The 26,103-nt window shown below is 45.6% G+C and overlaps 1 protein-coding gene across 1 annotated transcript in view; it reads right to left on the bottom strand.

Annotated features, from left to right (window-relative positions):
• Positions 1–670: 670 nt before the first annotated feature.
• Positions 671–26,103, bottom strand: part of LOC144587547 (uncharacterized) — a 38,634-nt gene continuing 13,201 nt past the window's right edge. The window contains 1 exon segment of the mRNA XM_078388629.1: positions 671–4,614. Within this exon segment, the coding sequence (XP_078244755.1) occupies positions 3,389–4,614 (1,226 nt within the window). The 3' untranslated portion in view covers positions 671–3,388.

Raw genomic sequence — 26,103 nt, 5'->3', positions numbered from 1 at the left:
GCAATGAACTGCTGCAGACCTTCTTAAATTCAAGCAAGCAGCAGTTGAGGCCCTCCCACTGTCTCCCTGACACAAGCATGGGATTCTGCAGTATCCGACTGAGGTTTTTTGGAGACTCCATCTGTCTGTTGCAGCTCATTTCTACCAATGTACAGAAGCCTCATTTCTTTCATCTGTGAATTAATTGTGGGAGAGAGATGGATGCTTGGTTGAAGAAGGTGTCAGTATTTCAAATAGAACTCTGTATTTCCGTGTGAAACCCTCACCGGAGTTGTTATATGATGCTTGTTAACAGATGTGAAGCAAAGGTGAGGATGGACAGAACTACATGAACCAACATGACATATCCCAAATGTACTGATTGTCCACCTCAAACTCTCCAGCTCTTAGCTGGATAAGGATAGTGTTGGGGATCTAGAGTGATCAGAGAGAGCAAAACAGATTCCTTTATGGGGTTGGGTCTCACAGATCCAACTATTGCTTCCTTGTGCTGATTCAACACACATTGCTGCTTGAGACAATGAACCGGCTTATTATTAATCAGAGTGATCTAAAACAGTTCACCAAGAAACCATCTCAATTTCTAGATAATAGATACTCCCCCCTGCACACGTAGGCGTGTAGCTCCTCACCTTCCTTTCTTAGGAACTCAAGACAAAAGATCAGGCCATTTGGGTGTACCATGATATGTTTATTTTCTGAAGTTTATGAATGAAAAATCCTTAGATGGGTTGCTCCTCCCACTCACTCCCGTAAGTGGGAATATGCAAATTAGACATGAAGTGCACTCTTCTGTCATTTTAAGAAGGTATTGTAGTGAAAAAGGGGAGAAATTGAAAAATTAGGGGTTGGGGGAAATTCAGAGCAGATTCTGATTTCTTCTGACCTTCCTCAGAGCCCCTGACAAAGGGTTCCATCTTCCCTCTTCTAGGTAGAAGATGAAATCTGGCTTGAAATTGTATTATTATTATTATTTTTAAAAAGGAAACATACTCGGAACTTGAACATATTCAGTGATACATGTATTTGCTTGTTTCATCAACAAAACTGAATTACAGGTAAAAGAATATTTTAAAAACCACCAACACAGTATCAACATGAAAATCTGAAGACCGGTAAAGGGACTCTGTTAAATGTATTCGCGAAGGACTCTGTTAATCCCATTAAAATGGCAGCATAATCATTTTTTGTCAGAGCAGGGATGCACAAAAGAAGCTATGTTACAAAGGAGAAAGAAGGTTTTACGAGGCATCAAAAGCTGCCCTTATGTTTACCAGGAGAGTCTCGCTAGGAAGAATGGAGCTAACCACTGCAAAGGCCATCTTCATCTTTCTATGTGGCCATCCTCTGTCCTCGAGCTAAGAGAGGGCACTTTTCTAAGGGCTTCCGTTGACATCTTAAACTTAAAGCATAATGGGGCATTGGGTGGAAAAGCGGTTGTTTCAGTGGGCAAGGTAGGGCTTTACAAGTGAAAACTGTAACTACAGTGGCGTCTCGCTAGACAGTTACCCCACATGACAGATTTTTTGCTAGACATTGACTTTTTGCAATCGCTATAGCAATTCGCAAAACAGTGATTCCTATGGAGAAATTTCGCTGGACAATGTTTGGTCCCTACTTCGCAAACCGATTTTCGCTAAACAACAATTTTGACAGCTCCCTCCGCACTCGCAAAACGGGTGTTTTCAGGATCTAAGCTTCGCAAGACAGCTATTTAAACAGCTGATCGGCGGTTTGCAAAGCGGCTTTCCTAGGGCTGATCTTTGCTAGACAATGACGATTATTCCCCATTGGAATGCATTAAACAGGTTTCAATGCATTCCAATGGGGAAATGCTTTTCGCTAGACAATGATTTTGCTAAAGAGCGATTTCGGTGGAACGGATTATCGTCTAGCGAGGCACCACTGTATCTTCAAGAAATTCGCAATGCCAGTACAGTTGTCATCCAAATGGGATTTATCACAGAAAGGAACATCAGGAGTCCTCTCCTGTACTAAAACAGGAAGTTCACCCCAAAGTCCCCAACTACATGTGACTGTAGTTCCAGATTACAAACCCAATACTTTATAAGGAGGGAGGAACCCCCCCCAAAAAAAAAACAATGTCTTGTCTTCTTGCCACTGCCTGGCTTATATGAAGAGAACTCACAAGGTCCCCTACAGCTATGCAAACAATGGAACAAGCCTCTTTCCCAGCACTGAACTCCAATGTCAGAGAGAGATATTTCAAATTACTTACTTCAGGCTTCTGTTTCTTTCTAGAAAAAGTTCCAGGTGGTTTATAACGTGCTGTCTTGGTGTTTTAATTGCAAATATACAATTTATACACAGATGGGGATTTAAAACCTTTACCACTCCAGTAAATGCTCTAAAGGTTACTTTCCTCCGTCACATTTCTAGAGCAGCTTGGGAAAACGCAGGATCCCTGCAGAAGGCAACTAAGCCCTCCTTGCTTCCTGTTTTGGAATAATGAGAGCAAGGGCTTTGCAGACTGCTTGCATCCCTCATTCTCTACATGGGCACAATTAGGCCAGTGGGAGATCAAGAAATGTGCCTCACACATTTATGAAGCCTATTTTCCCATATGTTCTTTGTTGCCCTCTAAGATGCACTGGACTACACAGCATTGAAAGGTTGACATTAAACAAAACTTACAGGGGGGGAAAATTAATTTGTCTGATATATGGTGCCGGAAGAAAGCTTTGTGGATATCTTGGACTGCCAAAAAGATGAATAAGTGGGTCTCAGATCAAATCAAGCCTGACCTCTCTCTGGAGGTAAAAATGATGGAACGGAGATTGTCCTACTTTGGGCACATTGTGGAAAAGCAGGATACTCTGGACATTAATGCTGGGAAAAGTTGAAGGCAGCAGGAAAAGAGCAAGACCAAATACAAGATGGACTGGCTCTCTAAAAGAAGCCACAAGCTTGAATTTGCAAGAGCTGAGCAGAGCTGTCGAGGACAGGACATTATGGAGATCGCTCATACGTAGGGTCGCCATAAGTCACAGAAAACGTGATGGCACATAACAAGATGAACTTGGCTAAAGCAATTGTCATAGTTTTCGCTTTCTCTCTGTAATAGATACATATGTGATATATGTACTGTATATATGTTTGTGTGTTTTCTCCCCATAGGAGTCACTGGTACACAGCACATTTTGTAGTATCACAGAATCGCTTCCAACAAATGATGCATCAATATGATTGCTCCCACGTGAATTATTAATCAGAAATTAGATTAGAAGACTTCAGATAAATCTCTCCAGAATTTATATTATTTCTCCAGCTCCTTCCACATCCCATGCATTTGTATAGTTTCTCCCATGTGAAGTTCTCTGATGTTCCCCCAAGATGGTCTTTCCATGGGGTCGCTGAAAATCCACTTTCACTGAAGTTTCTTCCACATTCCATGTATCGATACAGCTACTCTCATGTGAGTTCTTTGATGCTGTCTAAGATTTCCTTTCTGATTGAATCGCTTTCCACATTCCCCGCATTCAAACGGTTTCTCTCCTGTGTGAGTTCCTTCATGTCTAGTAAGATCTGAACTCAGACCGAAACTCTTTCCACATTCCGTGCACTGAAATGGTTTTTCCCCTGTGTGAGTTCTTTGATGCCGCTTAAGGTTTCCTTTCTGGCTGAATCTTTTCCCACACTCCATGCATTTGTAGGGTTCCTCTCCTGTGTGAGTTCCTTGGTGCCTAATAAGATTTGAGCTCAAACTGAAACTCTTTCCACACTCCAAGCACTTATATGGTTTCTCCCCAGTGTGAGTTCTCTGATGCCGCCTAAGTTGTCCTTTCTGAATGAATCTCTTTCCACACTCCATGCATTTATAGGGTTCCTCCCCTGTGTGAGTTCCTTGGTGCTGAGTTAGATTTGAGCTCAGACTGAAGCTCTTCCCACACTCCATGCATTTATAGGGTTTCTCCCCTGTGTGAGTTCTTTGATGCTGTTGAAGGTTCCCTTTCTGACTAAAACTCTTCCCACACTCCAGGCATTTATATGGTTCCTCCCCTGTGTGAATTCCTTGATGTTTAGCAAGATTGGATCTCAAACCAAACCCTTTTCCACACTCCCTGCATTTATATGGCTTCTCCCCTGTGTGAATATTTTGATGCTGTCTAAGGTTCCCTTTCTGACTGAAGCTCTTTCCACATTCCATACATTTATATGGTTTCTCCCCTGTGTGTGTTCTTTGATGGGAAGTAAGGGACCCACTCTCACTGAAGCTCTTTCCACACTCCGTGCATTTATATGGCTTCTCCCCTGTGTGTATTCTTTGATGGATAGGAAGTTTCCTGTTATCCGTGAAGCTCTTTCCACACTCCAGGCACTTGTACGGTTTCTCCCCTGTGTGAATTCTTTGATGCCGCCTAAGGTTCACTTTATCAATGAAGCTCTTTCCACATTCTGTGCACTTAAATGGTTTCTCTCCAGTGTGAGTTCTTTCATGCAGCCTAAGATTCCCTTTCTGGCTGAAGCTCCTTCCACATTCCATACATTTATAAGGCTTCTCTCCTGTGTGAGTCCTTTGATGTAACCCAAGGCTAGAACTAACGGTGAAGCTCTTACCACATTCCACGCATCTATACGGTTTCTTCCCTTTTCCTTGATATTTAGAAAATGCTTCACCATCACGGAAATGTCTTCCATGGTCCATGCTCTGATCCTGTTTTGATCCTGGGTGGATTTTGCGGTATTTCCTTAATTCAGTTCCTTGAGAATGAGAAGATTCTTGCTTTCTTTTCTTAGGCTGCTTTGCCATGGGATGCTCTGATTCCTCTTGATTCCGTAATAACTCTTTGTTCTCCTTACGCTCTTTAACTTCCAGTGAGACAAGAGATAGCTTCTGACACCTCTCATCATCATGACCATCACCTAGGTTGGGAGTGAAAAAGAGAAATAACCTCCTGTTAGAGATTTCCAAGCGGACTCAAGAGCTTCAAAGTTAAGAAAAGATCATCATATTTATTTTGTCTACCAATATGTCCAAGACGGTCACCTTTTTGCATTCTGTATCCTTTGTTTCTGTATTTTTGTACTCTCCACTTCATTGTCCAACAACCTCAGGAGTTCCTTTCTGGATTGTACCCTAAATGATTTGCACATGGCATCTGGTTGCATTTACCATTTGGAGCCAGGACTGAGGAAGGAGAGGAAGACCTAACTGGGAAAAACTCCCTGCAGATCTAACTGTATTTAGAACCAAATATCAACAAGTACTGCAAAAGGTCTATGCTACTGTTCTGTGTTGTACTGGGAATTAATCATCAGTCAAGACTACTTCTACTTGAATTTCAGCCTCTGCATCCATTCATAGAATCACAGAAAAGTGAAGTTGGAAGGGGCCTACAAGGCCATCAAGTCCAACCCCCTCTCAACGCAGGAATACAATCAAAGGATATCTGTCAGGGGATTATCTACGTTCTTTGTGAATGCCTCCAGTGTTGGAGCACTCACCAACTCCCGAGGTAACTGGTTCCACTGTCACACTCTCAGTTTGCACTCTCCGTTATCTTGCTGTTTTTCTGTATTTCTCTCAAGAGATGGGAAAGGAAAGGATAAGGGTGTTTCATCAGAGATCAAGAGTTGTTGGACAGCTCACTGGTCTAGGTATCTGGCTGCAGAGCCAGAGGTTGGGAGTTCGATTCTCCACTGTGCCTCTTATTATAAGACACCACCCATCATATGGTATTCTACTGCTGAACTGAAAGATAAATATGCAGGTTCCTGATCAAATCGAGCCTGAATTCTTACTGAAAGCTAAAATGTCTAAACCTAGACTCCTGAACCTTGGACTAGAATTACAAGACAAGGTTTACTGGAAAAAATAATACACTAGGTACAGCTGGGAGCACTAAGAAAGAAGAAGCTTGTAACATCTGGTAGATAGACACAATAAAGGACACCAATGCCTTTTTTCCCAAGATCTGAGGGAAGCTGCTCATGATCACACATTTTGCATTCACTAATTAATTGGTTGCCATAAATAAAAAAAACATCATGAGGACAAACAATAGCAGCCAAAACATTCCTCTAAGATCTGAGTATGGGTCAGTCTATAGGCACTCAGCATCTGGGGGATGAGGGTGACCAGATGTTGCTGTCCAAAAACAGCAGGGAGCACATTGAAGAGCAGCAAATAGGAAACAGGTTGGCCGCAGGGAAACATCCCCTCCCAAGCCAGTAGACAAGGAAAGATATAAGAAACATTATTTGTCACAGAACCCAAGACAAATTTCTTCCTGCTAAATCAATCTTTTAGGTTAGTGCTTTATGAAGGCCAAAAAGAGAGACTGGCACAGGGGGCTCCTGAACAAGTGCTCTTGGAAGTTGACGCATTAGAAGCAAAGAGTGCTGCTTCTCGACTGCCCCGTAGCGCTTAAAGCACTCTCTGGGCAGTTTACAATTTAATTATGTAGGTCATACGCTGTGCCCCCAGAGAGCTGGATAATCAATATACCAACCTCAGAAAGGTGGAAGTCAACCTTGATTCACTACCTGAGCCCATCTGGATCGCGCTAAGGTTGTGAGCAGAGTCTCGACTACAGTACTGCAGTTTAACCACTGTGCCATGAGGTGCAAGCAGACAGGCTTTTAGCATACAGACATGAGGTTGTATTGGTGATGCTGGAGGAGACTGACTGATCAAGCTGTGAATTCTGAATTTAACAACCTTCTGTCTGAATAATCCTACTGATAAGCCACAACTTGGAACATGAAAATAACCTCCTTTACTATCAAAACACATACCTAAGCAGGCACCTGATAATCTCTTCTGCTCCTCAGAGTCACAGATGGATGGATCTTCTCCTTCTTCCAGCCAGGAGATGAGGTCTGGTTTAGGAAATTCTTTGAAATAGAGAAAAACTGCTTATTACTCAGCTATTGATCTAGTCTCCAAAACCTAATCTGGGGTGGGTGAAACCTCCAATAAATCCATAGCAAGAAGTAAAGCAAAGTGTGCTGCTTATATACCCTTCCACAATGCTTAAAGGACTCTTTGGGCATTTTACAATTTAATTACGCAGGCTACACATTGGCCCCTCTCATCAAGCTGGATACTCAATTCATCAACCTCAGAAGAATCGAAGGATGACTGAACCTCAAGCTGACTACCTGGAACTGAACATGGGTCATGAGCAGAGTTTTGGCTGCAGTACTGCAGTTTAACCGCTGCGGCACAAGTCACAGACAGACTGCCATTCTTCATGCTGAGAGAACTCTTCCCTTATAGTGCCACTGTCCTGTCTCAGCTACATTGCTGTTTCTTCTCTTCTCTTAGTTGTTATCGACTGTCCTACAACAGCCGAACAATGACCCAGTATTGCCACCACTCATCACATTTCCACTGGGAAAAACTTCGTTTAAAGACCAACCGGAACCTTCTGGCCGAGGGCACTGGAGGACAGGCAGTTTCACCTGACACTGGATCCTCAAGGGGAAAGGGATCAACACAAGAGAGTTACTGGAAACAACAATGTATGGTGACTCTAGTTCTGATCATCTCCTTTCACCTCCTGTTGTCTTTGACCCTGGACAGCCCTGTGATTCTGACTCTGTGTTGCGCCTATATGGACTGCACCCTTTCTGGTTGAACCCTGCCAACTGAGACGTTGGATTACCGACTGAGTCTGGGGGGGGGTGGACTACCCATATTTGGAATATCTGCTCTCTGGTGCCAACATTGAACTGCCTGAATCCAACCCTTGACCCTTTGTGTGTGTATTTGCCCTTTGATGCGGGTCCTTAAAACAGGTCCTATAGCTAGCCCTCAGGTACTTAAACCCAGCACCACTCAAGTTGAATAGAATAAATAAGGTTTTATTAAAATAACACTGTTAAAAGAACATTATTTTATTGCTAAACCTCAGTTCATTCGACCTGATTCTTCATTTTTTCCCTATTATCTCTCCCTCTTAAATTTGCTCTCACAGTATCTCAAGGACTCCAGTTCTCACCCACTGCCACTGGCTAGTTTCCTTCAGCCAATCAGAAACATTCTAGTTTACTTCAGCCAATCAGAAACATTCTTACCAACATTCCAAGATCCCCACTCACACGCTTACGGAATGAATATACCAGTCGTGACCAACACAGTGTGACGTACACCTCTATGAAGCACCTACTTTTTGTGCCCTCACAAAGGTTCCAGCCTTTGTTTCCCTCACTGCCAGGAGGGATTACCTTTATCCACAATATAAAAGACGTTTGTCCAAACACGTGTCTGGTAAATACAAACAGAACTTATTTATTGAAGTGTAGCAAAGTTAATAATAATCATCAATGTTCTTCAGATGTTCATTGCACTCTAGCAAATCATTCACAGGTCTCTCTATACATATTTTCTTCTTGCCATATACAGTGGTGCCTCGCATAACGAGCACACCGTTGAACGATGAATTCGCATTGTGATGCGGATTTCCCCATCGCTAATGCGAGGGCATGCTCGCATTACGATGGGGGAACAGGTGTTCGGCGATTCCAAAATGGCCACCGGACACCCAAAATGGCTGCCGGAACACCCAAAATGGCTGCCGGGACACCCAAAAAGGCCGCCGGGACACCCAAAATGGCCACCGGGACACCCAAAATGGCTGCCGGGACACCAGAACATGGGAAAACATCGGAGAACGGCGAGTTTTGGGCCCATTTGGAACGCATTAAATGAAGTTTAATGCGTTCCAATGGGTTTCCCCGTTCTGCTTAACGATGTTTTCCCATAGCGAAGGTTAATCTGGAATGGATTAACCTCGCTATGCGGGGCACCACTGTAATTAATCACCACCCTCTCTATCTATTTATCTTAACCACTCTTTAACTCAATCTCTATCTCTTCTGCCTCCGACTCTAACTCTCACTGACTCATTCCTGACTGACTAACTCCTCCTCTCAGGCTCCACCTTTTAACCTCTCTCTGGGCTCCGCCTCTCAACACCATTAGCATACAACATGAATAATAATACATGACTTATACCTAACAAAGGGTGAACGCTGCACACAGGCTTCTGTTTTTTCCTGGAGGTCTATAGAGGGCTCTTAGGGAAAGTGTTCAAGCATCATACTTTCTCATTTAGGCGAGCCAGAAAGTCTGATACTGACCTGCAACTACTTGTGAGAGTCCACCCTTTCGCAGTGCCTACAATACAACCCCTTGTTGTCAACAAAATGCATTTCAAACAATTCACTTACCATCAAATACTAACAAAACACTTATAATATAACCAGGCATCACAGAATGCTTGTGGAGTGGACTCAGTAATGGGTGAGGAGAAAAAAGACAGATAGATTCTCACCACAGGCGCCACCACTTCCAATCACCTGCCCACACCCTACTGGCATCCCCCCACATTCATCACTGATTTTTTCAACACTTGTGTTGAACACACTTCTGCCCATTCCTTATAAAGCCTCTGCTCAAGTGTCCACCATAAAGCTGCCAAGGCAGTCCTCAACAGGAGCGGCCACTGGAAAGAACACGAATCTGCCACACGGGGCACTTTCGTGGTCCATCTGCCAAGAAAGTCATCAGTAAAACCTTCAGCCCTGCTGGTCCCTGGCATGCGTTCTGTCCTTACCCTGAGAGGCTACCATCCTGTAGATCTCCAGCATGACCTCCTTATACAGAGCTCTTTGGCCTGGATCTAAGCGATCCCACTCATCCTTTGTGAAATACACCGCCACCTCCTCGAAGGACACCAGCTGTTAGAAGAAGGGAAAAAATGACCTACTCAGATATAATCTCCCAAGCGCATCGCTGAGTTCCTACTATCCACTAAAAAGTCATAGGTGGGTGGGTTTGAAGGTATTTTTCTTCTTTCACTTTATCCTCTACAGGAGCCACAGTCTCATGAGATTGACAAGGAAGTTCTCACAAAGCCACACTGGAGCAGGAAAAGGAATGGAAAAAGGGCCTTCTTTCACCACCTCCACTTCCAACACAGAGAAAACATCCGGCCTGTCTCCCCCTGCATCTTCCTTACCTCCTGGAGACATACAGACATCCTTTCCTGTCCACCACCAAGAGGAGATGATCCAGAGCTTGCCCCTGTTGCCATCGCATGCCCTGTGAGGGAGACAAAGGAAGTATAAGCCGTGCCATCTTGGAAGTTCCTGCTCACGCTGCTGTCATGCTTTGGAAACTGTGAGGACAGAAGCTGGCCCGGGGAGGGCTGGCAAGTGACGTCCCTCAGATAGCTGTGGAGAAAAAAGCTGGTAGGGAAGGAAGACTTCCCATTTTTCTACACATTTAGTGTTTAATATGTTAAGTGATACCTGCCTTCCCAAAACCATAAAATAAATGGCACAGTAGGAGCCCCATATCTGTAGGAGATCTGTTCCAAGTCTTTCCATAGAATATGAATGAGGAAAGAAAGGAAATATTCTTTACGCAGAAGAAGTTGTCCTCGCCTGGATTTTTAATTTGATCTCAATGCTCCATAAGTTAAGAGCTTGAATGAGAAACACAGTAAGGATTCACAGCATACAGCTCATTTTCTAAACAGAAAAGGAAACGAAAGAGATCAAATATCGGCCCGATGTCCGTCAAGTGCTCTTAAAATTCACAATTGTTAGCAGGACGTTTAGTGTCCTATAAACAGAGCATCCAGCTTGCTGGCAGGACAGGGCAATGTGTAGGCTGCCTAATTAAATTGTAAACTGCTCAGAGAGTGCTTTAAGCGCTATGGGGCAGTATATAAGCTGCACACATTTTGCTTTTAGACATATTATTTTCTTGTTCCTGAGGAAGGCCAGGGCAAGAGGAAGGCTGGCACAGGCAGAAGAGAAACCCCAGAAACAGGGTCCCCCTCCGTGGCTCATCCTGCAAAGAAGGAAGATCCGTCTGGAGATTTTCATCTGCTTCACAACACAGAAAGTGCAGAATTGATGGCATCATTGGGTTTTTCAGCGTTTAGATATTATTTTATCATTTGATATATTCATGTTTAAGGTTTGGTTTGGTTTAGTTCTACTTTGTTTGTAAACCACACAGAATAGTGCTCTGGCCCTAACGGGGCAGTATATAAATAGAAGAAGTAAAGACAAGAAAGAAATAAGATAAAATCCAGAACAACACCTGCCAAATTTGAACTCACAACAAGACGTGGAGCTGAGGAGCAGCCTCTGCCTTGACACATCCTCCCCTTTCAAAGGCAGATGAAATTAAAGACAGTTTCTAATCCTTGCTCTCAACCTGGGGAAACTGATCAGGGGTCCCTTCTGTTCAGGAATCTTTAAAATGAACTCTGTTACATCCTTTCCAGTACAGACCTTAAGCAAAGCTTTTTTTTTAACCAACAGCCACAGAACCAGAGAGAGAGAGAAAGCTCCTTTTATTTCCTATCAATGGAATGGCAGGAAGACTGGGCAATGAGGAGAGGTGAAAAATAGGATTTAATTTTTTAAAAAAAGTCTGACCGAAAAGGATGAAAAGTCTTTTTATGCATGTATGCAGCCTGATGGGCTATGAAGCCATCAACGTATTCATATTCTATGGAAAGGCTTTTTTCGATGCATCTTTTCATCTCCCCGTCGAAATCTGGGTTTAACTGGGCTGATTGAAGGGAAGAACTTCAGAAACTGGCCAAGCAAAAGAAAAGCAAGAGAGCACAGCCCGAGTGTTGCAGACAGGATCACCTCCCCTAGCAATGGTCCCAAGAGGGAAAGGGGTGTGGGAGGGCGTCCTTTCCCCCAAACTGCCCCAAACCATTTCTGATCCCATTCCCCCATCATCCCACTGTCACCCCGTAGTACCTCTTTGTCCTCTTTCCTCCATGCAGTAGTAGAGTCACCAAAAAGGCCTCCTTTCCTCCCCTCCCTCCCCGGAAGACTAGAAGAGGTGCATTGCTTATTTTCTTCCCCGCTTTGCAAAAGTCTTGCCTCTCTACAACTCAGACTCTCTTCAGTTAACCCTTGGAGGGATAAATGGCAGAAGCTGATTTCCCCCCCCCCTTCCCTCGGTCCCCCCTTTCCTTGTTTCAGTCCTTCCTGTTGAATTGATCCACTAGATGTGGTTTTGGCTGCTGAGTTTTCAATCCAAAATCAATGAGGAAGAGAGGTCCAGGGGATTTCTTCGCAAGTGGAACAGATATTGATTGTAGCAAAATTAAAGTGTGTCTAAATCATTCAGGTGTCTCGATATTGAAAATGTTAAAACAGCAAGAGACTGTTGACTCTATTTCAGAGAATTACTTTAGTGATATATAAAGTACTATTTGATTTAGAAAACTATTCTACCCCAGGTTTAAAATGTGAGTGGGCAACAGATCTTGCATATGAGGTATCTAAGAAACATGGAAAAAGTTATGGACACAAGGACCATTTAAGTCTATCTCCGCAAACATCAAGGAGAATGTAGAGTTAATTCCTAACTCCTCTTAAATCGGCACATCTTACCAAGGAACCCACTAAATTGTGTTGGAGTTGGTGTGGGGAGCAGGGAATGGTTTTGCATCAGTGCTGGTCATATGCAAAAAATTAGAACCTTTAGGGACAATGTATTTAAAACAACTTTCAGTATAAAAATTATTATTTTCCTCTATTTCTTTGCATTGTTCATTTAAGAAGGCCCTCTTGTCTCTCCTTGTTATTTTCCAGTCTGCACTCAATTTTCTGTAACTTTCCCTATCTCGCTTGCATTTTGTTTCCATTCTCTTCTTTGCTATTTATAAGGCCTTTGTTGGGCATGTTCAGGCTCTTGGATTGGGATGTCACCTGAGGGAGGGGAGGGGCAGAGGGATATACCGGAGGCGGAATATACTCACCACCGTCGTCTTGAAACACCTTCTTCGGCGCCGACTGACCTGTTGCGTCTTGGCCGGTCTTGATCTCTCGGACTTCAGCCAAAAGTGCCTTGTACCATTCGTCTCGTTCAAACAAAAATTCCTCCGGGGGAGGTGGCAAGGGCAACTCTGGAGAAGGGGGAGGGGCAACATAAGTGCCGGACCCGTAGGGGTCTTTTGGGTCGGTGGATGGGACCAATCCCACCGCTCCCTCAAATGCATTTGGGTTTGTCGCAATGTTCAAGAAACAGGAGGCGTATTGGACATTATCCTTTTCTCCTTTTTGCAATTCCTCCTCAGCCCACTTGGTCAGTGCTTTAAGGGCTTCTGGAGAAAAACTCCCAGTTTCTGGCCAGGGTGGGCTCATGGGCAATTGTGATGGCCATACTTCGGTGCACAATTTTATAATGCATCTCTTTTTGAGCCCGGACCTTCTTCCCACGAGTCCCCTCCAATTATTTAGTACGCAGCGTAGGGGCGTCCCCCGAGTTTGCTGCGCCTCACCAGCACAGGAACCACCCATATTGGTGACTCGTGCCTAGCAAGAATCTTATTGCCCGGCCGGGTCTCCCTTCTAGAGCGCCTGGGGCAATCACTCTCCACTCTCAAGCCTCGATGAGCTGTCACACGTTCCTCCGTTCGTATCACTCACAAGCCCTGTTCACTGCCCACTTGCGTTCACCTTTCAAGCGTCACAGGCCGGAGCCTCGGCAAGCAGGTGGGGCGTCTTGGCAGTGAAGGGTGGCTATCAAACGCTTTTTCCCAGGCCTCACGGGATTACCGTCTTTCAGGAGTCTCCCGTATCTTATGGTTCACGAAGAGCACCTTTTCTGGAAGCTCACCGTGGAGGGCGAGTGGCAGGCGTCAAAGGTCCGGGACCCAGTGTCTGTGCCTCACGTTGAGGAGTAGTTAACTCACCGGAGTAATCCGAGTCACGGCACCAAATGTTAACCCCGAAAATCGAGGCAATTCTCCGGCAGAGGCAGCAGACTAAGACACGAGACAACCAGCTGTATAGAATGCCAATTATTTATTAGATTACACAGCTAGGGCCCAATCTCTTAAAAGCAGAGACGAGCCCCGAAACACGGGTGCATGGATGTTTTATAGGAATACACACAAAGGGCCATAAACAGTTAGATTCTGATTGGTGTCCTGAACCCGAAACTTTGGATCTCTATGCCCATTGGCCCTAGATGTTCTGTGGGTCTGACTTATTGGCTGTACCTGAATGTGTATATGATACGCATGCCCCCTTGGCCTTAAGGTTCAGATGGCGACTATGTGTCTGATTTGACAGTACCCAGATATTCGTTTTATCTCTGTCGTTTTGTTTATTGTTGCATTGTATATGGTGGCCTTCAAGTAACAGCTTTTCCCTTGGTGTCAAGTTGGAAGTACCTTAGCTTCCTCCCTACGCATACCAAGGGTGCCAATTATCTCCTTAATTGCCCTCTGAGCAGGCCTGTTGTTTTGGGAAGTGAAAGTTCTGTTCCTTGGGGCGATATCTCTCAGCTAGCAGATGGAAGGCCATTGAGGCCCCATGTGTTTTGATATGCAAGGGTGTGTTTGTAAAGAAGGCTATTGAAGCACTATGTGTTTTGATATGCAAGGGTGTGTTTGTAAAGTTAGCACCCTGGTGTGATTGTGGCAAGAGTCAGAAGAGATCTAAGTCAGGGTCAGTCTACAGTAAAAGCAGTTTCTAATACAGATACAGATACATTCAGATACATAAAGTTACACAAGTATTCATGTGCAAGACGTTACAATAATTAAGTTGTATTGAAACTAAATACAATTGCTGCGTTGTGGAAGAAGCAATGGGAATAAAAGCGGTGCATGGAGTGAGATATAATAATAATAAAATGCTTATTTGTTAACCCTAGAATGGGCGGCCTTCACCTTGTTAGACAGTCACTTTGCTTTCTTGCATTTCCTTTTCTTTGGGATGGTTTTTGTTGCTTCCTCCTGTACAATGTCACAAGCCTCTATCCAAAGTTCTTCAGGCACTCGGTCCACCAAATCTAGTTCCTTAAATCTGTTCTTCACTTTCAATGTGTATTCATAAGGGACTTGGTTTAGATTATACCTGACTACCCCAGTGATTTTTCCTATTCTCTTTAGTTTAAGCTTGAATTTTGCTATTAGAAGCTGATGATCAGAGCCACAATCAGCTCCAGGCCTTGTTTTTGCTGACTGTATTGAGCTTCTCCATCTTTGGCTGCAGAGAATATAATCAATCTGATTTTGGTATTGCCCTTCTGGTGATTTCCATGTGTAGAATCACCTCTTGTGTTGTTGGAAAAGAGTATTTGTGATTGCCAGCTTGTTCTCTTGACAAAACCCTATTAGGCTTTGCCCTGCTTCGTTTTGAATTCCAAGGCCAAATAGAATATCTTTCTTTGGTGTCAGTTCTAGAAGGTGTTGTAAGTCTTCATAAAATTGGTCAGTTTCAGTCTCATCAGCATTGGTAGTTGGTGCATAAACTTGGATTATTGTTACAGTGGTGCTTCGCACAGCGAGCTTAATCCGTTCCGGATTAACCCTCGCTGTGTGAAACATCGCTGTACGGAAGTAAAAAAGCCATTGAAACGCATTAAACTACGTTTAATACGTTCCAATCAGCACGTTTACTTACCGTACAGCGATGCTGGCAGCCATTTTCGCGCCCTCCCCTCACAGAACGAGGGCTCGAAAATGGCTGCGATCAGCTGTCCAGCGGGTCCAAAATGGCTGCCGGAACAGCCGAAAGGGCTGTCGGGTCGCAAAACGAAGGTCAGTAAGCGAGCAGCTTACCGCCCTTTGCTCTGCGATTTCCCGCCTATACGGGCACCGTTTTGCGATCGCAAATGCGATCGCAAAAACAGCGTCATAGAGCGAATTCATCGCTCTATGAGGCGCCCGTTCTGCAAGGCACCACTGTATGTTGAAAGGTCTGCCTTGGATTCTTATTGACATCATTCTATCATTTTTGAGATTTTCCCACTCTTTTGTTGACTATGAGGGCTGCTCCATTTCTTCTATGGGATTCTTGCCCACAATAGTAGATACAGTATGATAATCGTCTGAGTTGATATTGATATGATAACCGCTTCATTAGCTCTGGAGCTACTTGTACTTGTCCTCCGCTCTTCTTCAGTAGCATGTTGGATGCCTTCCGACCTGACGGGCCCATCTTCCAGTGTCCTAACTTTTAGGCTTTTGTTTCTGTCCGTGGAGTTTTCTTGGGAAAGATACTGGAGTGGCTTGCCAATTCCTACTCCAGGTGGATTGCGTTTAGTCGGAACTCTCCACTACGACCTGTCCGTCTTGAGTGGCCCTGCACAGCATCGCCCATGGCTTCTCTGAGTTACTCAAGTCCCTTTGCCACGACAAGGCAGCAATCCATTAAGAGGAAATAATGTAACTAACAAGTCCTATTACTTTGAAAAGGTCTCCTTTGACAAGGACTCTCAGTGGATTTTGTGGTTTTAGTTTTTGGGTGCTACTTTGCCTGACATGATAGCTATAGGGTTTTTGGAGTTGTAGCCAGAAATGTTGTAGCCCAAATGTTTCCCATCTCTGGCTAGCAGCCATCTGAAATCAGCTGTGGTATGGATAGAACCTTTGTATCTCACCTCTGGAAACTAGAGAGTCATTCTAGAAGAATACCTTTGTTAATGGTATCAAAAACTGCCTTGAAGTTCAGAAGAATCATACCAATTAAATAGTTGATATAAGTATGTATGACCTGGCATGCCCCATTGTGTCTGTTATGGGAGAAGGAAGAGAGGGTCATGTTAATTTACCTTGAATGTCCTATTTATTTTTTTCTAGGATCTTACCAATTCGTGCCAGACAAGGAAAATAATCATTTTGGTTTCTTGCTTCATAAAGTCAAAACGACAGCCTTACTTTACTGCTGAATATATAGTGTCATCTAGTGGATATCCTGAGCAATTCTTATCAGGAGAATTAATCTCTCAATGTTCTCCTGAAATCATAGGCAGACGGTACTTAACAGCATTACCAAAGAAATTTGCAGACAGATTCGAGGTATGGGAGGGGAAAGGTTTAGGAGTAATGTCCGCATTGAAAAAAAGATCAACTAGTTTTTATGTTTTCTTGGCTACTGTGCTTCTGGAAGCACATCCCCAGTAGCATTCTTACAAAAGAATTGGAAGGGAGGACATTTCTAGTGAAAACAAAGCTGTATACTGTGTACCCCTGCCGCTGCTGAAAGTGTTAAGCAGAGCACATTTGCTTTAAGGGAGGAGAGAAGTTCAACCCATTCACTGAGATACCTAGAAGTGTCAGGAGGTTTTGTCAGATTTCAATCACAAGTTCTTTCCCATATGTGGCTTTTAATTCACTGCAGACAGGGCTTTGCTAATAGTAGTTGAGCAGTTTGTTTCAGATAGAAGAAATTGATCAAGCTACAGAGCAACAGATTATAGCAAGGTCAGGAAGGGATATCAGTAATTTTAAAACATTGTTTATAACAGGTTTGGTTTGGTTTTGCTCTGGTGCTACAAGTTTCTGATGGAGACATCTGACACCAACAACAGATGAAAAGCTAACCCAGAAGATTAGCTTTTCCTATCGCTGGAAGATTAGTTTTAGTCATTGTATAGGGTATTCATGCTGGCATTCAAAAGGACACCAGGTAGAAGAGATAGCCAACTGCTGCATCAGATAGATAGGTATCCAGTGTATAGATTTCTAAATGAGTTCCCAGCATGTGGCACAGCTTTTTGTTTTTCCTCTTTGAAAACACATGTTGTCGAGATGCTTTGGTAGATTTCCAAGCTGAATGTGCATGTGTATGTGGATATATGTGTGTACAGTATATGCATGTATCTTTTTCTACAAAATTAACAGATGATTACAGTTTTATCTTTACTTATATACATACATGGAGGTAGTCATGGTATGCCAAAGTTTAAAAGCAGTACAAAACTGGATGGCTCCACCCATCCATCATGTGGCCTGATGCACAGCCTGGAAAAGTTGCTTTTTGGATTACTGTTCCAGAATCTTCCACCCACCCTAACTAAAGTGATTTTTACAGAGAAGCATCTCTTGAAACCGTGATGTTGGTGGGGAAAACACGAACCTCGATATCAACTACATGTCCATAAAATAAAAGAGCTACATAGATGTCTTTTCCTCATAATCTGACGGATCTCACAGCTCCCTGCGCTTCGGAAGGACCCTGCCTTTCAGGCTGTGGAACTGGTCCTCTGATGGCACATGATGGGTTGCGGAGGCAGGACCAAGATGGTGGCCTCTGGGAAGGTCCTGGCCTCAGCTTGCTTGGTGCGTTCCTTGCCCTCTGTGCCCATTCCCCACCATGGTTTAGCGGTCCTCTCGATGGATGAGTTTTAAAAGGTCACTTTTAAAGAAAGACCTTCTTTTTTGGGAGGCTCTAAAAATGGTTTGTGGTTGCTCACTAGTGAGCATGTGAGCATTTTCTTGCTGAGCATTTCTTTCCTTGACCAGAGGAGACTGTTGATCTGTGAATCTCACTCGGGCCGTGGATTCCTCTCCTCTCCTCATGGAGCCCTGCACTCTTGTTTGGGGTTTCTCTTGGGAGCCAGTGGGGCTCCGCTGCGCACAGCTGAATGCTGACATCTCAAAGTTCAAGCTCTCTTTTTGGCTGCTCGATAATTTCTCCTCTTTCTTGGCAATTTCCCCTCGGCTGGTGCTGGCTTTATATTTCCTGCTGTTGGGTGTCTCTTTCTGGCTGCCAGGTCTCCTCTCAGCTGGCCTGTCCAGGCAGTGGGCTTCCTGTCATCTCACCCCTCCAGCCCCAGACTTCATGCCCGAGGCCTTGCTCTGGCCTCCATCTCTGGAGAATTGGTCATCTGGTCTTGTGTTCGAATGTTTTCCACTGTGGTTCCCTTCAGAGGTCTTCTGGGTGAGAGAGGCAACAGTGGAGGCACCTTCTCTGCTCTCCTCACACCTGGATTGGCTTTGCAGCCAGAGGTGCATGCCATGCTTCAGGGACAATTTTGTGTCCACAACTGAACCAATGAGGGCCACAGTGTTGTCAGGATCCTGGCTGGTCTTAGAGGAGACCTCTTCTCCCTGGGATCTATAGAGGGTTTCAGCCTTTGTGCAGTGTCCTCCGGTGGGCCTCCGATATATCCTGGTCTTTTTTGTGAGAGGCAAGAGAGGGGGCTCTTTCTCTGCTCTTCTCATGCCTAGGCACTCTCCCTCTGCCATGGCTTTGCATCCAGAGGTGCTGTCGGCCCCTCTTTGAAGAGCTGTGCTCCAAGGACTCGGTCATTTGGCTGCATCTGGGGCTGTGGGACATTTTTGCTGTGCTCTTTTCCCAGCTACCAATTCTTCTCCCATTGCACACCCAAAGCTTCAGTTCAGTCCAGTAGATGGGGGGCTTCTCCTGTAGACAAAATGGAGGGTCCTCTGCGCTTTCATCCTGGAGCTTTCTTTCTCCTGTGGCCTCTGGACTCCAGGTCTTCTCCCAAGGCCTGAAGAGATTCTCCAGGGTACTTTCTGATCTGGGAAGAAGGGCATCTGTTCTGCTGTCCTCCAGTGCCACCATCTGCAAACAGGAGTGTGCTGCAGACCTGTCTACCGGCTTCTCAGACGGTGCTCTTCCTTGACATGGACAGGCTCTTACTGTGCTCCTTTCCCAGCTGCCTCCTCTTCCTCCTCCTGGGATCTCCATGGAGGGAGGATGCTGAAGAGACGTGGAGAAAGGGGGCTTTTCTGAGGAAACCCAAGGGCCAATTCTTCCCCCATGGCCCACCCAAAGCTTCAGTTCATTCTGGTAGGTGGTTGGCTCCTCCTGTAGACAAAATGAAGGGTCCTCTGCGCTCTTATCCTGGAGCTTTCTTTCTCCTGTGGCCTCTGGACTCCAGGTCTTCTCCCAAGGCCTGAAGAGATTCTCCAGGGTGATTTCTGATCTGGGAAGAAGGGCATCTGTTGTGCTCTCTTCAGAGGACACAGGAGAATTCTCCTGGTGCTCATCTCCTTCATGTGGGAATGCTAAGTCTCGCTGATATGGAGCAGTGTGGCACCAACAGGGAGAGGAGATCACATGGGAGTCGTCTGCAGAAAAAGGCTCCCTTGGCACCACTGGATGTGGACTGTAGGGTTGCCGGAAACATCTGGGAAATGTCACCAAACCAGGGGTCCCTGGAAACATTCCCTGGAGGCTGCTTTCCAGTTGCAGGGAAATCTTCGCATTATCCCCAAGGAGTTTTTCAAAGGAGGAGTTTGCTGTTGGCTGTCAGCCCCTCCCTGCAGAGCTGTGCTCCAAGGACTCAGTCATCTGGCTGCCTCTGGGGCTGTGGGCATTCCAGCTGTCCTCCCTGGGAAATAAAGGACATCCTTGCATGTTCTCCTCTTCTGAAGACTCAGGAAGGGCCCCCAAACACTCCTCCAGTGCCACCTACTGCAAACAGGAGTGTGCAGCAGACCTGTATGCCGGCTTCTCAGACGGTGCTCTTCCTTGACATGGACGGGCTCTTGCTGTGCTCCTTTCCCAGCTGCCTCCCCCTCCTCCTGGGATCTCCATGGAGGGAGGATGCTGAAAAGATGTGGAGAAAGGGGGCTTTTTGGAGGAAACCCAAGGGCCAATTCTTCCCCCATGGCCCACCCAAAGCTTCAGTTCATTCTGATAGGTGGGTAGCTTCTCCTGTAGGCCAGAGGGAAGGTCCTCTGCGCTCTCATCCTGGAGGTTTCTTTCTCCTGTGGCCTCTGGGATCCAGGTGTTCTCGTCCTCTGAAGCCCACAAGCTCTGTTGCCCAGGTGTGTTCTCTTCCTTTGTGGGGTGTGCCGCATGTGGTCTTGAGGAGTGCTCATCCTGCATGATCTGTTTACTCTGTGGCCTATGAATGTTCCCTTCCTCCTAAGCTTGTGGGCTATCAGCAACATTCCCTCCCTCTGTAGCCAGAATGGACTGTTCCTCAGCAGTCTGTTCCTCTTTCTGAATGCTCTTGCTGACAAGATTGGTTTCATTGGCCATTTGTAGGCTCTCACTAGGTGGATTTGTATCCTCCACAGACAGTGACATCTTGCTATCATTGATCTCTTTGGCTGTGGGTAGGGGCCCTCCTACAGTGCCATGCGCAGAAAATGGACTTTGTCCAGTGACAGCAAAAGTGGTCACTGCCCCTCGGGTGATCTGTGTCAGAGAAGTGGTGACATCGGCTGTCAGGTCTATGTCAGAAGCCATCTCCATTCCTAGTGATGTCTCCACGTTCCTAAAGTCAACCGTTTCATAGTCTGTATCCTCTTGGCTTCCATCAGCAAAGGCCACCTCCTCTGTGGCCTGTGGCATTTCACAAGCCACATTTTCTGTGGACTGTAGTCCAGCTGTACTTGCTACTCCCTCTTCTTCTTCTTTTGTTGTTGTTGTTGGAGTGTTGCCAGTTATGGCTATTCCTCCCATCTCTGAATGCCCTGTGCTAGAGCTCACTTGTTTAAGGGTTTCTGGCCTCTCATGAGAGATGCTTCCAGCTCTACTGGTTCGTGGGCTCTGTAACCCAGAAACGCTCACTTCCTTTGGGGACTCCTTCACTCCCTCGGTGGCTTGCTGGTTTTCCCCAGAGAGATAAAAAAGCTCTTCTACTAGGAGATTTTCAGGGCTTTCCTTCACTGCTTCCAGGGCCTCACCAACAGCAGGGGAGAATATGCGTAGAGAGACACGAATTCTCTTGGGAAGGCCCCACTGTCGATGCATAATCATTTTCTTTAAGCTGTCTTCCAGGGTCTCCGTAAAATGGGTGGGGAGGAAAGAGGGCTGTTTGGTCTGGATTCTCACTTCCTGCCCTCTCCCCTGTGAAGGACAGGTTGGCACCAGTAGAGATGGTGCCAAAGCTTGAACAGATCTTTGCACAGCACCGGGCAGTCCCCACTCATGCAGAAGTCTCTTTTTCTTTAAATGATGTTCCAAGATCTCCCTTTGCTCACTCTGGAGATAAGGCGTCTCCACCTCATGGACACAGAGACTCCACCTTCTGACTGGGATCAGGGTGTGGGTTTCAGAGGCGATCTCAAACTGCAGCTCTAAGGAATTGCTGGTCTGACCCCATGCAGAAGTCCTTTGTTTATACGGTACATTGAGTTCCATGTCATTTGGAGTACTGAATGGCAGAAAAGCTGAGGCCTCTGCTCTCTCTGGGAGCCATTTCTGCTCAAGGTCCTTCCCCAAGCCCCTGGCCTTTTCCAGAGACTGCCTGATGGGCTTGGGCTTCAACTCCTGGTGTACTTCAAAGTGTTTCCTGTCAAAGTGCTTCTGACGAGAGGGCATCCATCACCATTCTCCATCTCTGGCCTGTTTCCTCCTTTTCTCTTTCAAGACTCTCATCTCTCAGTTCCTCAGTGAAGGAAAGTGGAGCCTTCTTCAGGAAACTCATTGGGAAGAAGGCCTTCAAAGACGCAAGGACCTGCCTGGGTAAGCCCCACTGCCGTTGGAGTTTCCTCTTCTGAATGTGAAATTCCAAGTGGCTGGAGATCTCCTGAGGAAGGAACAAGGGATCCTGTCGAAGGATATGGACATGGATCCCGGTCTTCTTGGGGAGGGACAGCTGGGGAGTCCCTTGCATGAACACCTTCAGTGATTTCTGGATAAGGACTGGGAAGTCCCAGGTGTGATGAATCTTCTTCTTTGTGACATGGACTTCTAAAAGTTCTCTTTGGTGCTCCTGGAGGAAGGGGGTTTGTGCCTCTAGGAGTTCCAAGCTCAGTTTGGGGTTTGTGCCTCTAGGAGTTCCATCTCAGTCCGACATGCTCAGAGAATGGTTTGCTTTCTATCATCCTACTTAGAGCTTCCACGTAACGTGTTCCCAAACCCCAAAGGGATGCCAGGTGGGCACGCCGAATGACCATGTCAATCTGACCAGCCTCCCCTGAATGAAGGAAAGGGAAGGAGGCCGAGCGGCTCCACCACATAAAGCCAGGTCGGATCACCTTGGGAAGACGCAGTTTAGAAAAGAGAGGCATTTGTCTCCATGAATGTCTGACAACATCTGGAATGGCTTCCAGCTGCACCTCTGTGGACTTCTTGGCCAAGTGGAGCTGTAGCTTGGATGCAATCCTAGTAACAGAATGGAGAGAAGGTCACTCCTTCGTTTTGGGTACCTAGGTAGAGATTCAGAAACTGCCCAATGGCCATACCTAGTCCGGGTCATGTCAGAGGACCGTGTCCGAAACAGAGGGCAAAGGAACAATGTGGTGGATTTAAGAAGAGCCTTAGACCTCCAGGTGAGCACAAGACAAGTCTTGGATGGAGGGTAAGCTGTGGTCCTTCTGGCGTCCGGCTCTTCTGAAGGCTCCTCGCAGCTTCTTTCTGGTGATGGATAAGAAACTCTGGTCCTTTTCTCCCCTGGGATTCCCGCCTCAAGCTGCCAGCCCAAAGGTCTCAAGGACTGGAGGATCCTCTTGGGCAGATGCCATCGCTGCCGATGTTTCATGCTTTGTATATGTTGCTCCAGAAATGCACAGACACCAGCTGGGAGGAAAGAGAGTTCCTCTGGCTTGGGCTGGATGTGTATCCTTGCCTTCTGGAGGCGGGGCATTGAAGGAGCCCCATGCATGAAGCTCTCAAGGGATCTCTTGACCAGACCTGGCAGGCTCCATTCATGCTGGATCCTCTTCTTCTTAATATGTAGCTCTAAGCCCTCTCTATCCTTGTTGGAGAGGAACAGTATCTGTGCTCCTGAGAAGTCAACGCCTGCCCCTCTCTCCTGCAGATTTGGTGACTCCCTAGAAGGCGACGTCTTTGTAAGCGTCTCCTCCTAGAGAGACATTGAGGTCTTCTGGATGCCTCTGGAGATTCTGGTCCTCCTCTTCACAACGAGGTGCCACTTTAAGGTCCCTTGTGTGGCATCTCTCACAAAAGGAATGTTCGCGGTCACAAATGCAGACCTCTGTGATTGGAGATTGCCAGATTGGAGATGGGTCACTGCTGAGGCTTCTCGGGACAAATGGAGGAGGTGCTTCCCTGGTTTCTGCGGAAGGGATTTATCCCGGTGAGCTTTGTCTTGGCTCTCCAAGGAACGGTCACTCTCGCTGAGACTGGAAACCTCCTCCTGGTCTTGCTGGCCACCGGAATGTTCCAGGTCAGAGAGGGCAGGGAGTGGCGGCTGCAGCAAAGGAGGACTCCTGGGCGCTTTTCGTAGTATGCGCGTCACTTTTGCCGCCTCCACGGCTATGCGTTCACACAGAGCACATTCCGCATTGTCACACAGGAGCCTGTGGATGGAGGTACTGCTGGTTCCACCTGGTGGCTGGCCAAGCTGGACGTCTCTCTGCTGGACGGTGGTGCCTGGGAGAGAAAGGGATACAGTGGCTCAGGACGGATGGAGGGAAGCACTTCGTCACACAGCACATATCTAAACTAAGGTAGCCATTATTATCCAAGAATTACAGAACTGTAGAACGGCCAAGTTGGAAGAAGAACCCAAGGATCAGCTCTAGGGCAAAATCCTGCCAATGCAGGAAATCCACAGTGAAACACCCCTTTCAGGTGTCCATCTTCTAACCTGTCTTTCAGAACCTCTGGGGATGGAGAGTCCACCAGCCTCTGAGACAGCCTGTTCCACTGTTACACTTTTTCCACTGCTCATGCGGTTGAGAAGTTCTTTCTAAGGCTCACCTCTTATACTTTGAATCAACCACTTTGGGTCTTACCTCTTGGAGCTACAGAAAAGATTGCTCCATCTTCCACAGAGTAGCCCCTTAAGATGCCAGATGCAGGGGAAAGGTATCAGGAGACGGGTATCTAGTTGTGTGCTCCCAGAGGCATCTGGTGGGCCACTGTGAAATATAGGAAGCTGGACTAGATGGGCCCTTGGCCTGATCCAGCAGGGCTTTTATGTTCTTATTTGAAGGTGGCTGTCATACCACCTTGCACTCTTGTTGATCCAAACAAACCAAGCACAGCCATTTTTCAGAGGGCTTTTGCCATCTTGATCATCTAACATTTTTTTTTTTAGGTCCTTACTGAGTCTTCTTACACTTTGGCCTCTCTCTTTCTGTCTGTCTCTCAATCTCTCCCCCATCTCTCTCTCTCTCTCTCTCTTTGTGTATGTGAGTGAGTGTCTGTGTCTGTGTGTGATGTGTTCCTATGGCTCCCAAACTCACCGTTCAGCGAAGTTCCTCCATAGCGCCACCATTTTCGCACCCTCGGTAAGGAGGGCAGGGCGCGAAAACACTTGCGGCGGCCATTTTGGGCACCTGGCGGCCATTTTGGAACTGCCGATCAGCTGTTTAAAAAAACATTGCAATGCAAAGATTGGTAAGCGAAACGCTTACCAATCATTGCAATGTGATGTTTTGCCTATTCAGAACATCGCAATGCAATCGTATTAGCGATCTAAAAAAATAGTTTGCTATGCGGATTGATCATTAAACGGTGCGCTCACTAAGCGAGGCACCACTGTATTTAGGATAATTTTGGCAAAATGTGCTTTTTTAAAAAAAAAAAAATCGAAACACTCTTTTACCATGTCTCCCTTCTTCTCCCTCTGAATAAATCAAAGTTGCATCTGACACTAAATTCATTAACTCATGTGTTTGGTGAAATTGTAACCAACCTCCTTTGGGCTTTCTCCAGTTCCTTTATAATTCAGTAGGGCTATCAGCTGGTTGGAAAGTTATCTGACTTACAGTGCTGTTTTTAATCGATTAATTTATTGGTTTGAAGAATATGCAGATTTATTAAAGCACAGGAGAGCTACCTCTGAAGATACTGAAGAAAGGGGCAAACTGTACAAAGCATTGATAGGAGTTTCAGAAAGAATACTTTCCTTTGACTACAGAAGTAGGGGGTGATTGACCAGATAGGCGGGATATAAATAAATAAATAAATAAATAAATAAATAAATAAATAAATAAATAAATAAATAAATAAATAAATAAATAAATACCCTTTGTGCTTGTAAGGAAAGGAGGTGGGAAAGAAAGGAATAAGCAGCTTCTGGGCAAGCTTTCAGCATTTGATGATGATGATCTAAAGTCACAAAATAGCAGGATCAGTTTTAGGTGAGATGATGATAATTTGAAGTTACAAAAGGGCAAGAATAGTTTTAGATGGGTGTATGAGTTGGAGGGACATCAAATTAGTTTGGTGTTTGAGATAGACAACCCAAGGTGAACCTGAGATTTTAATATGCAATTCAAAGCTTTAGTTGACTGATACAGACTGAATTTATAGAATTGTGTAGTGGATTATTGTAGTGGTTATTGGATTGTCACTTTTGTCGCTTTTGTGCCATAACTGGACAACTTTTTAGTTTGCTGGAGTTAAGTAGAACAGAATTGTGCTTTCAGCTCAGTTTCTCTTCTTTGTAAAACAAAATGT

This window comes from Pogona vitticeps, chromosome 2 (assembly GCF_051106095.1).
Source record: "Pogona vitticeps strain Pit_001003342236 chromosome 2, PviZW2.1, whole genome shotgun sequence".
Taxonomy (NCBI): domain Eukaryota; kingdom Metazoa; phylum Chordata; class Lepidosauria; order Squamata; family Agamidae; genus Pogona; species Pogona vitticeps.
This window is presented reverse-complemented; position numbering and strand designations above follow the sequence as displayed.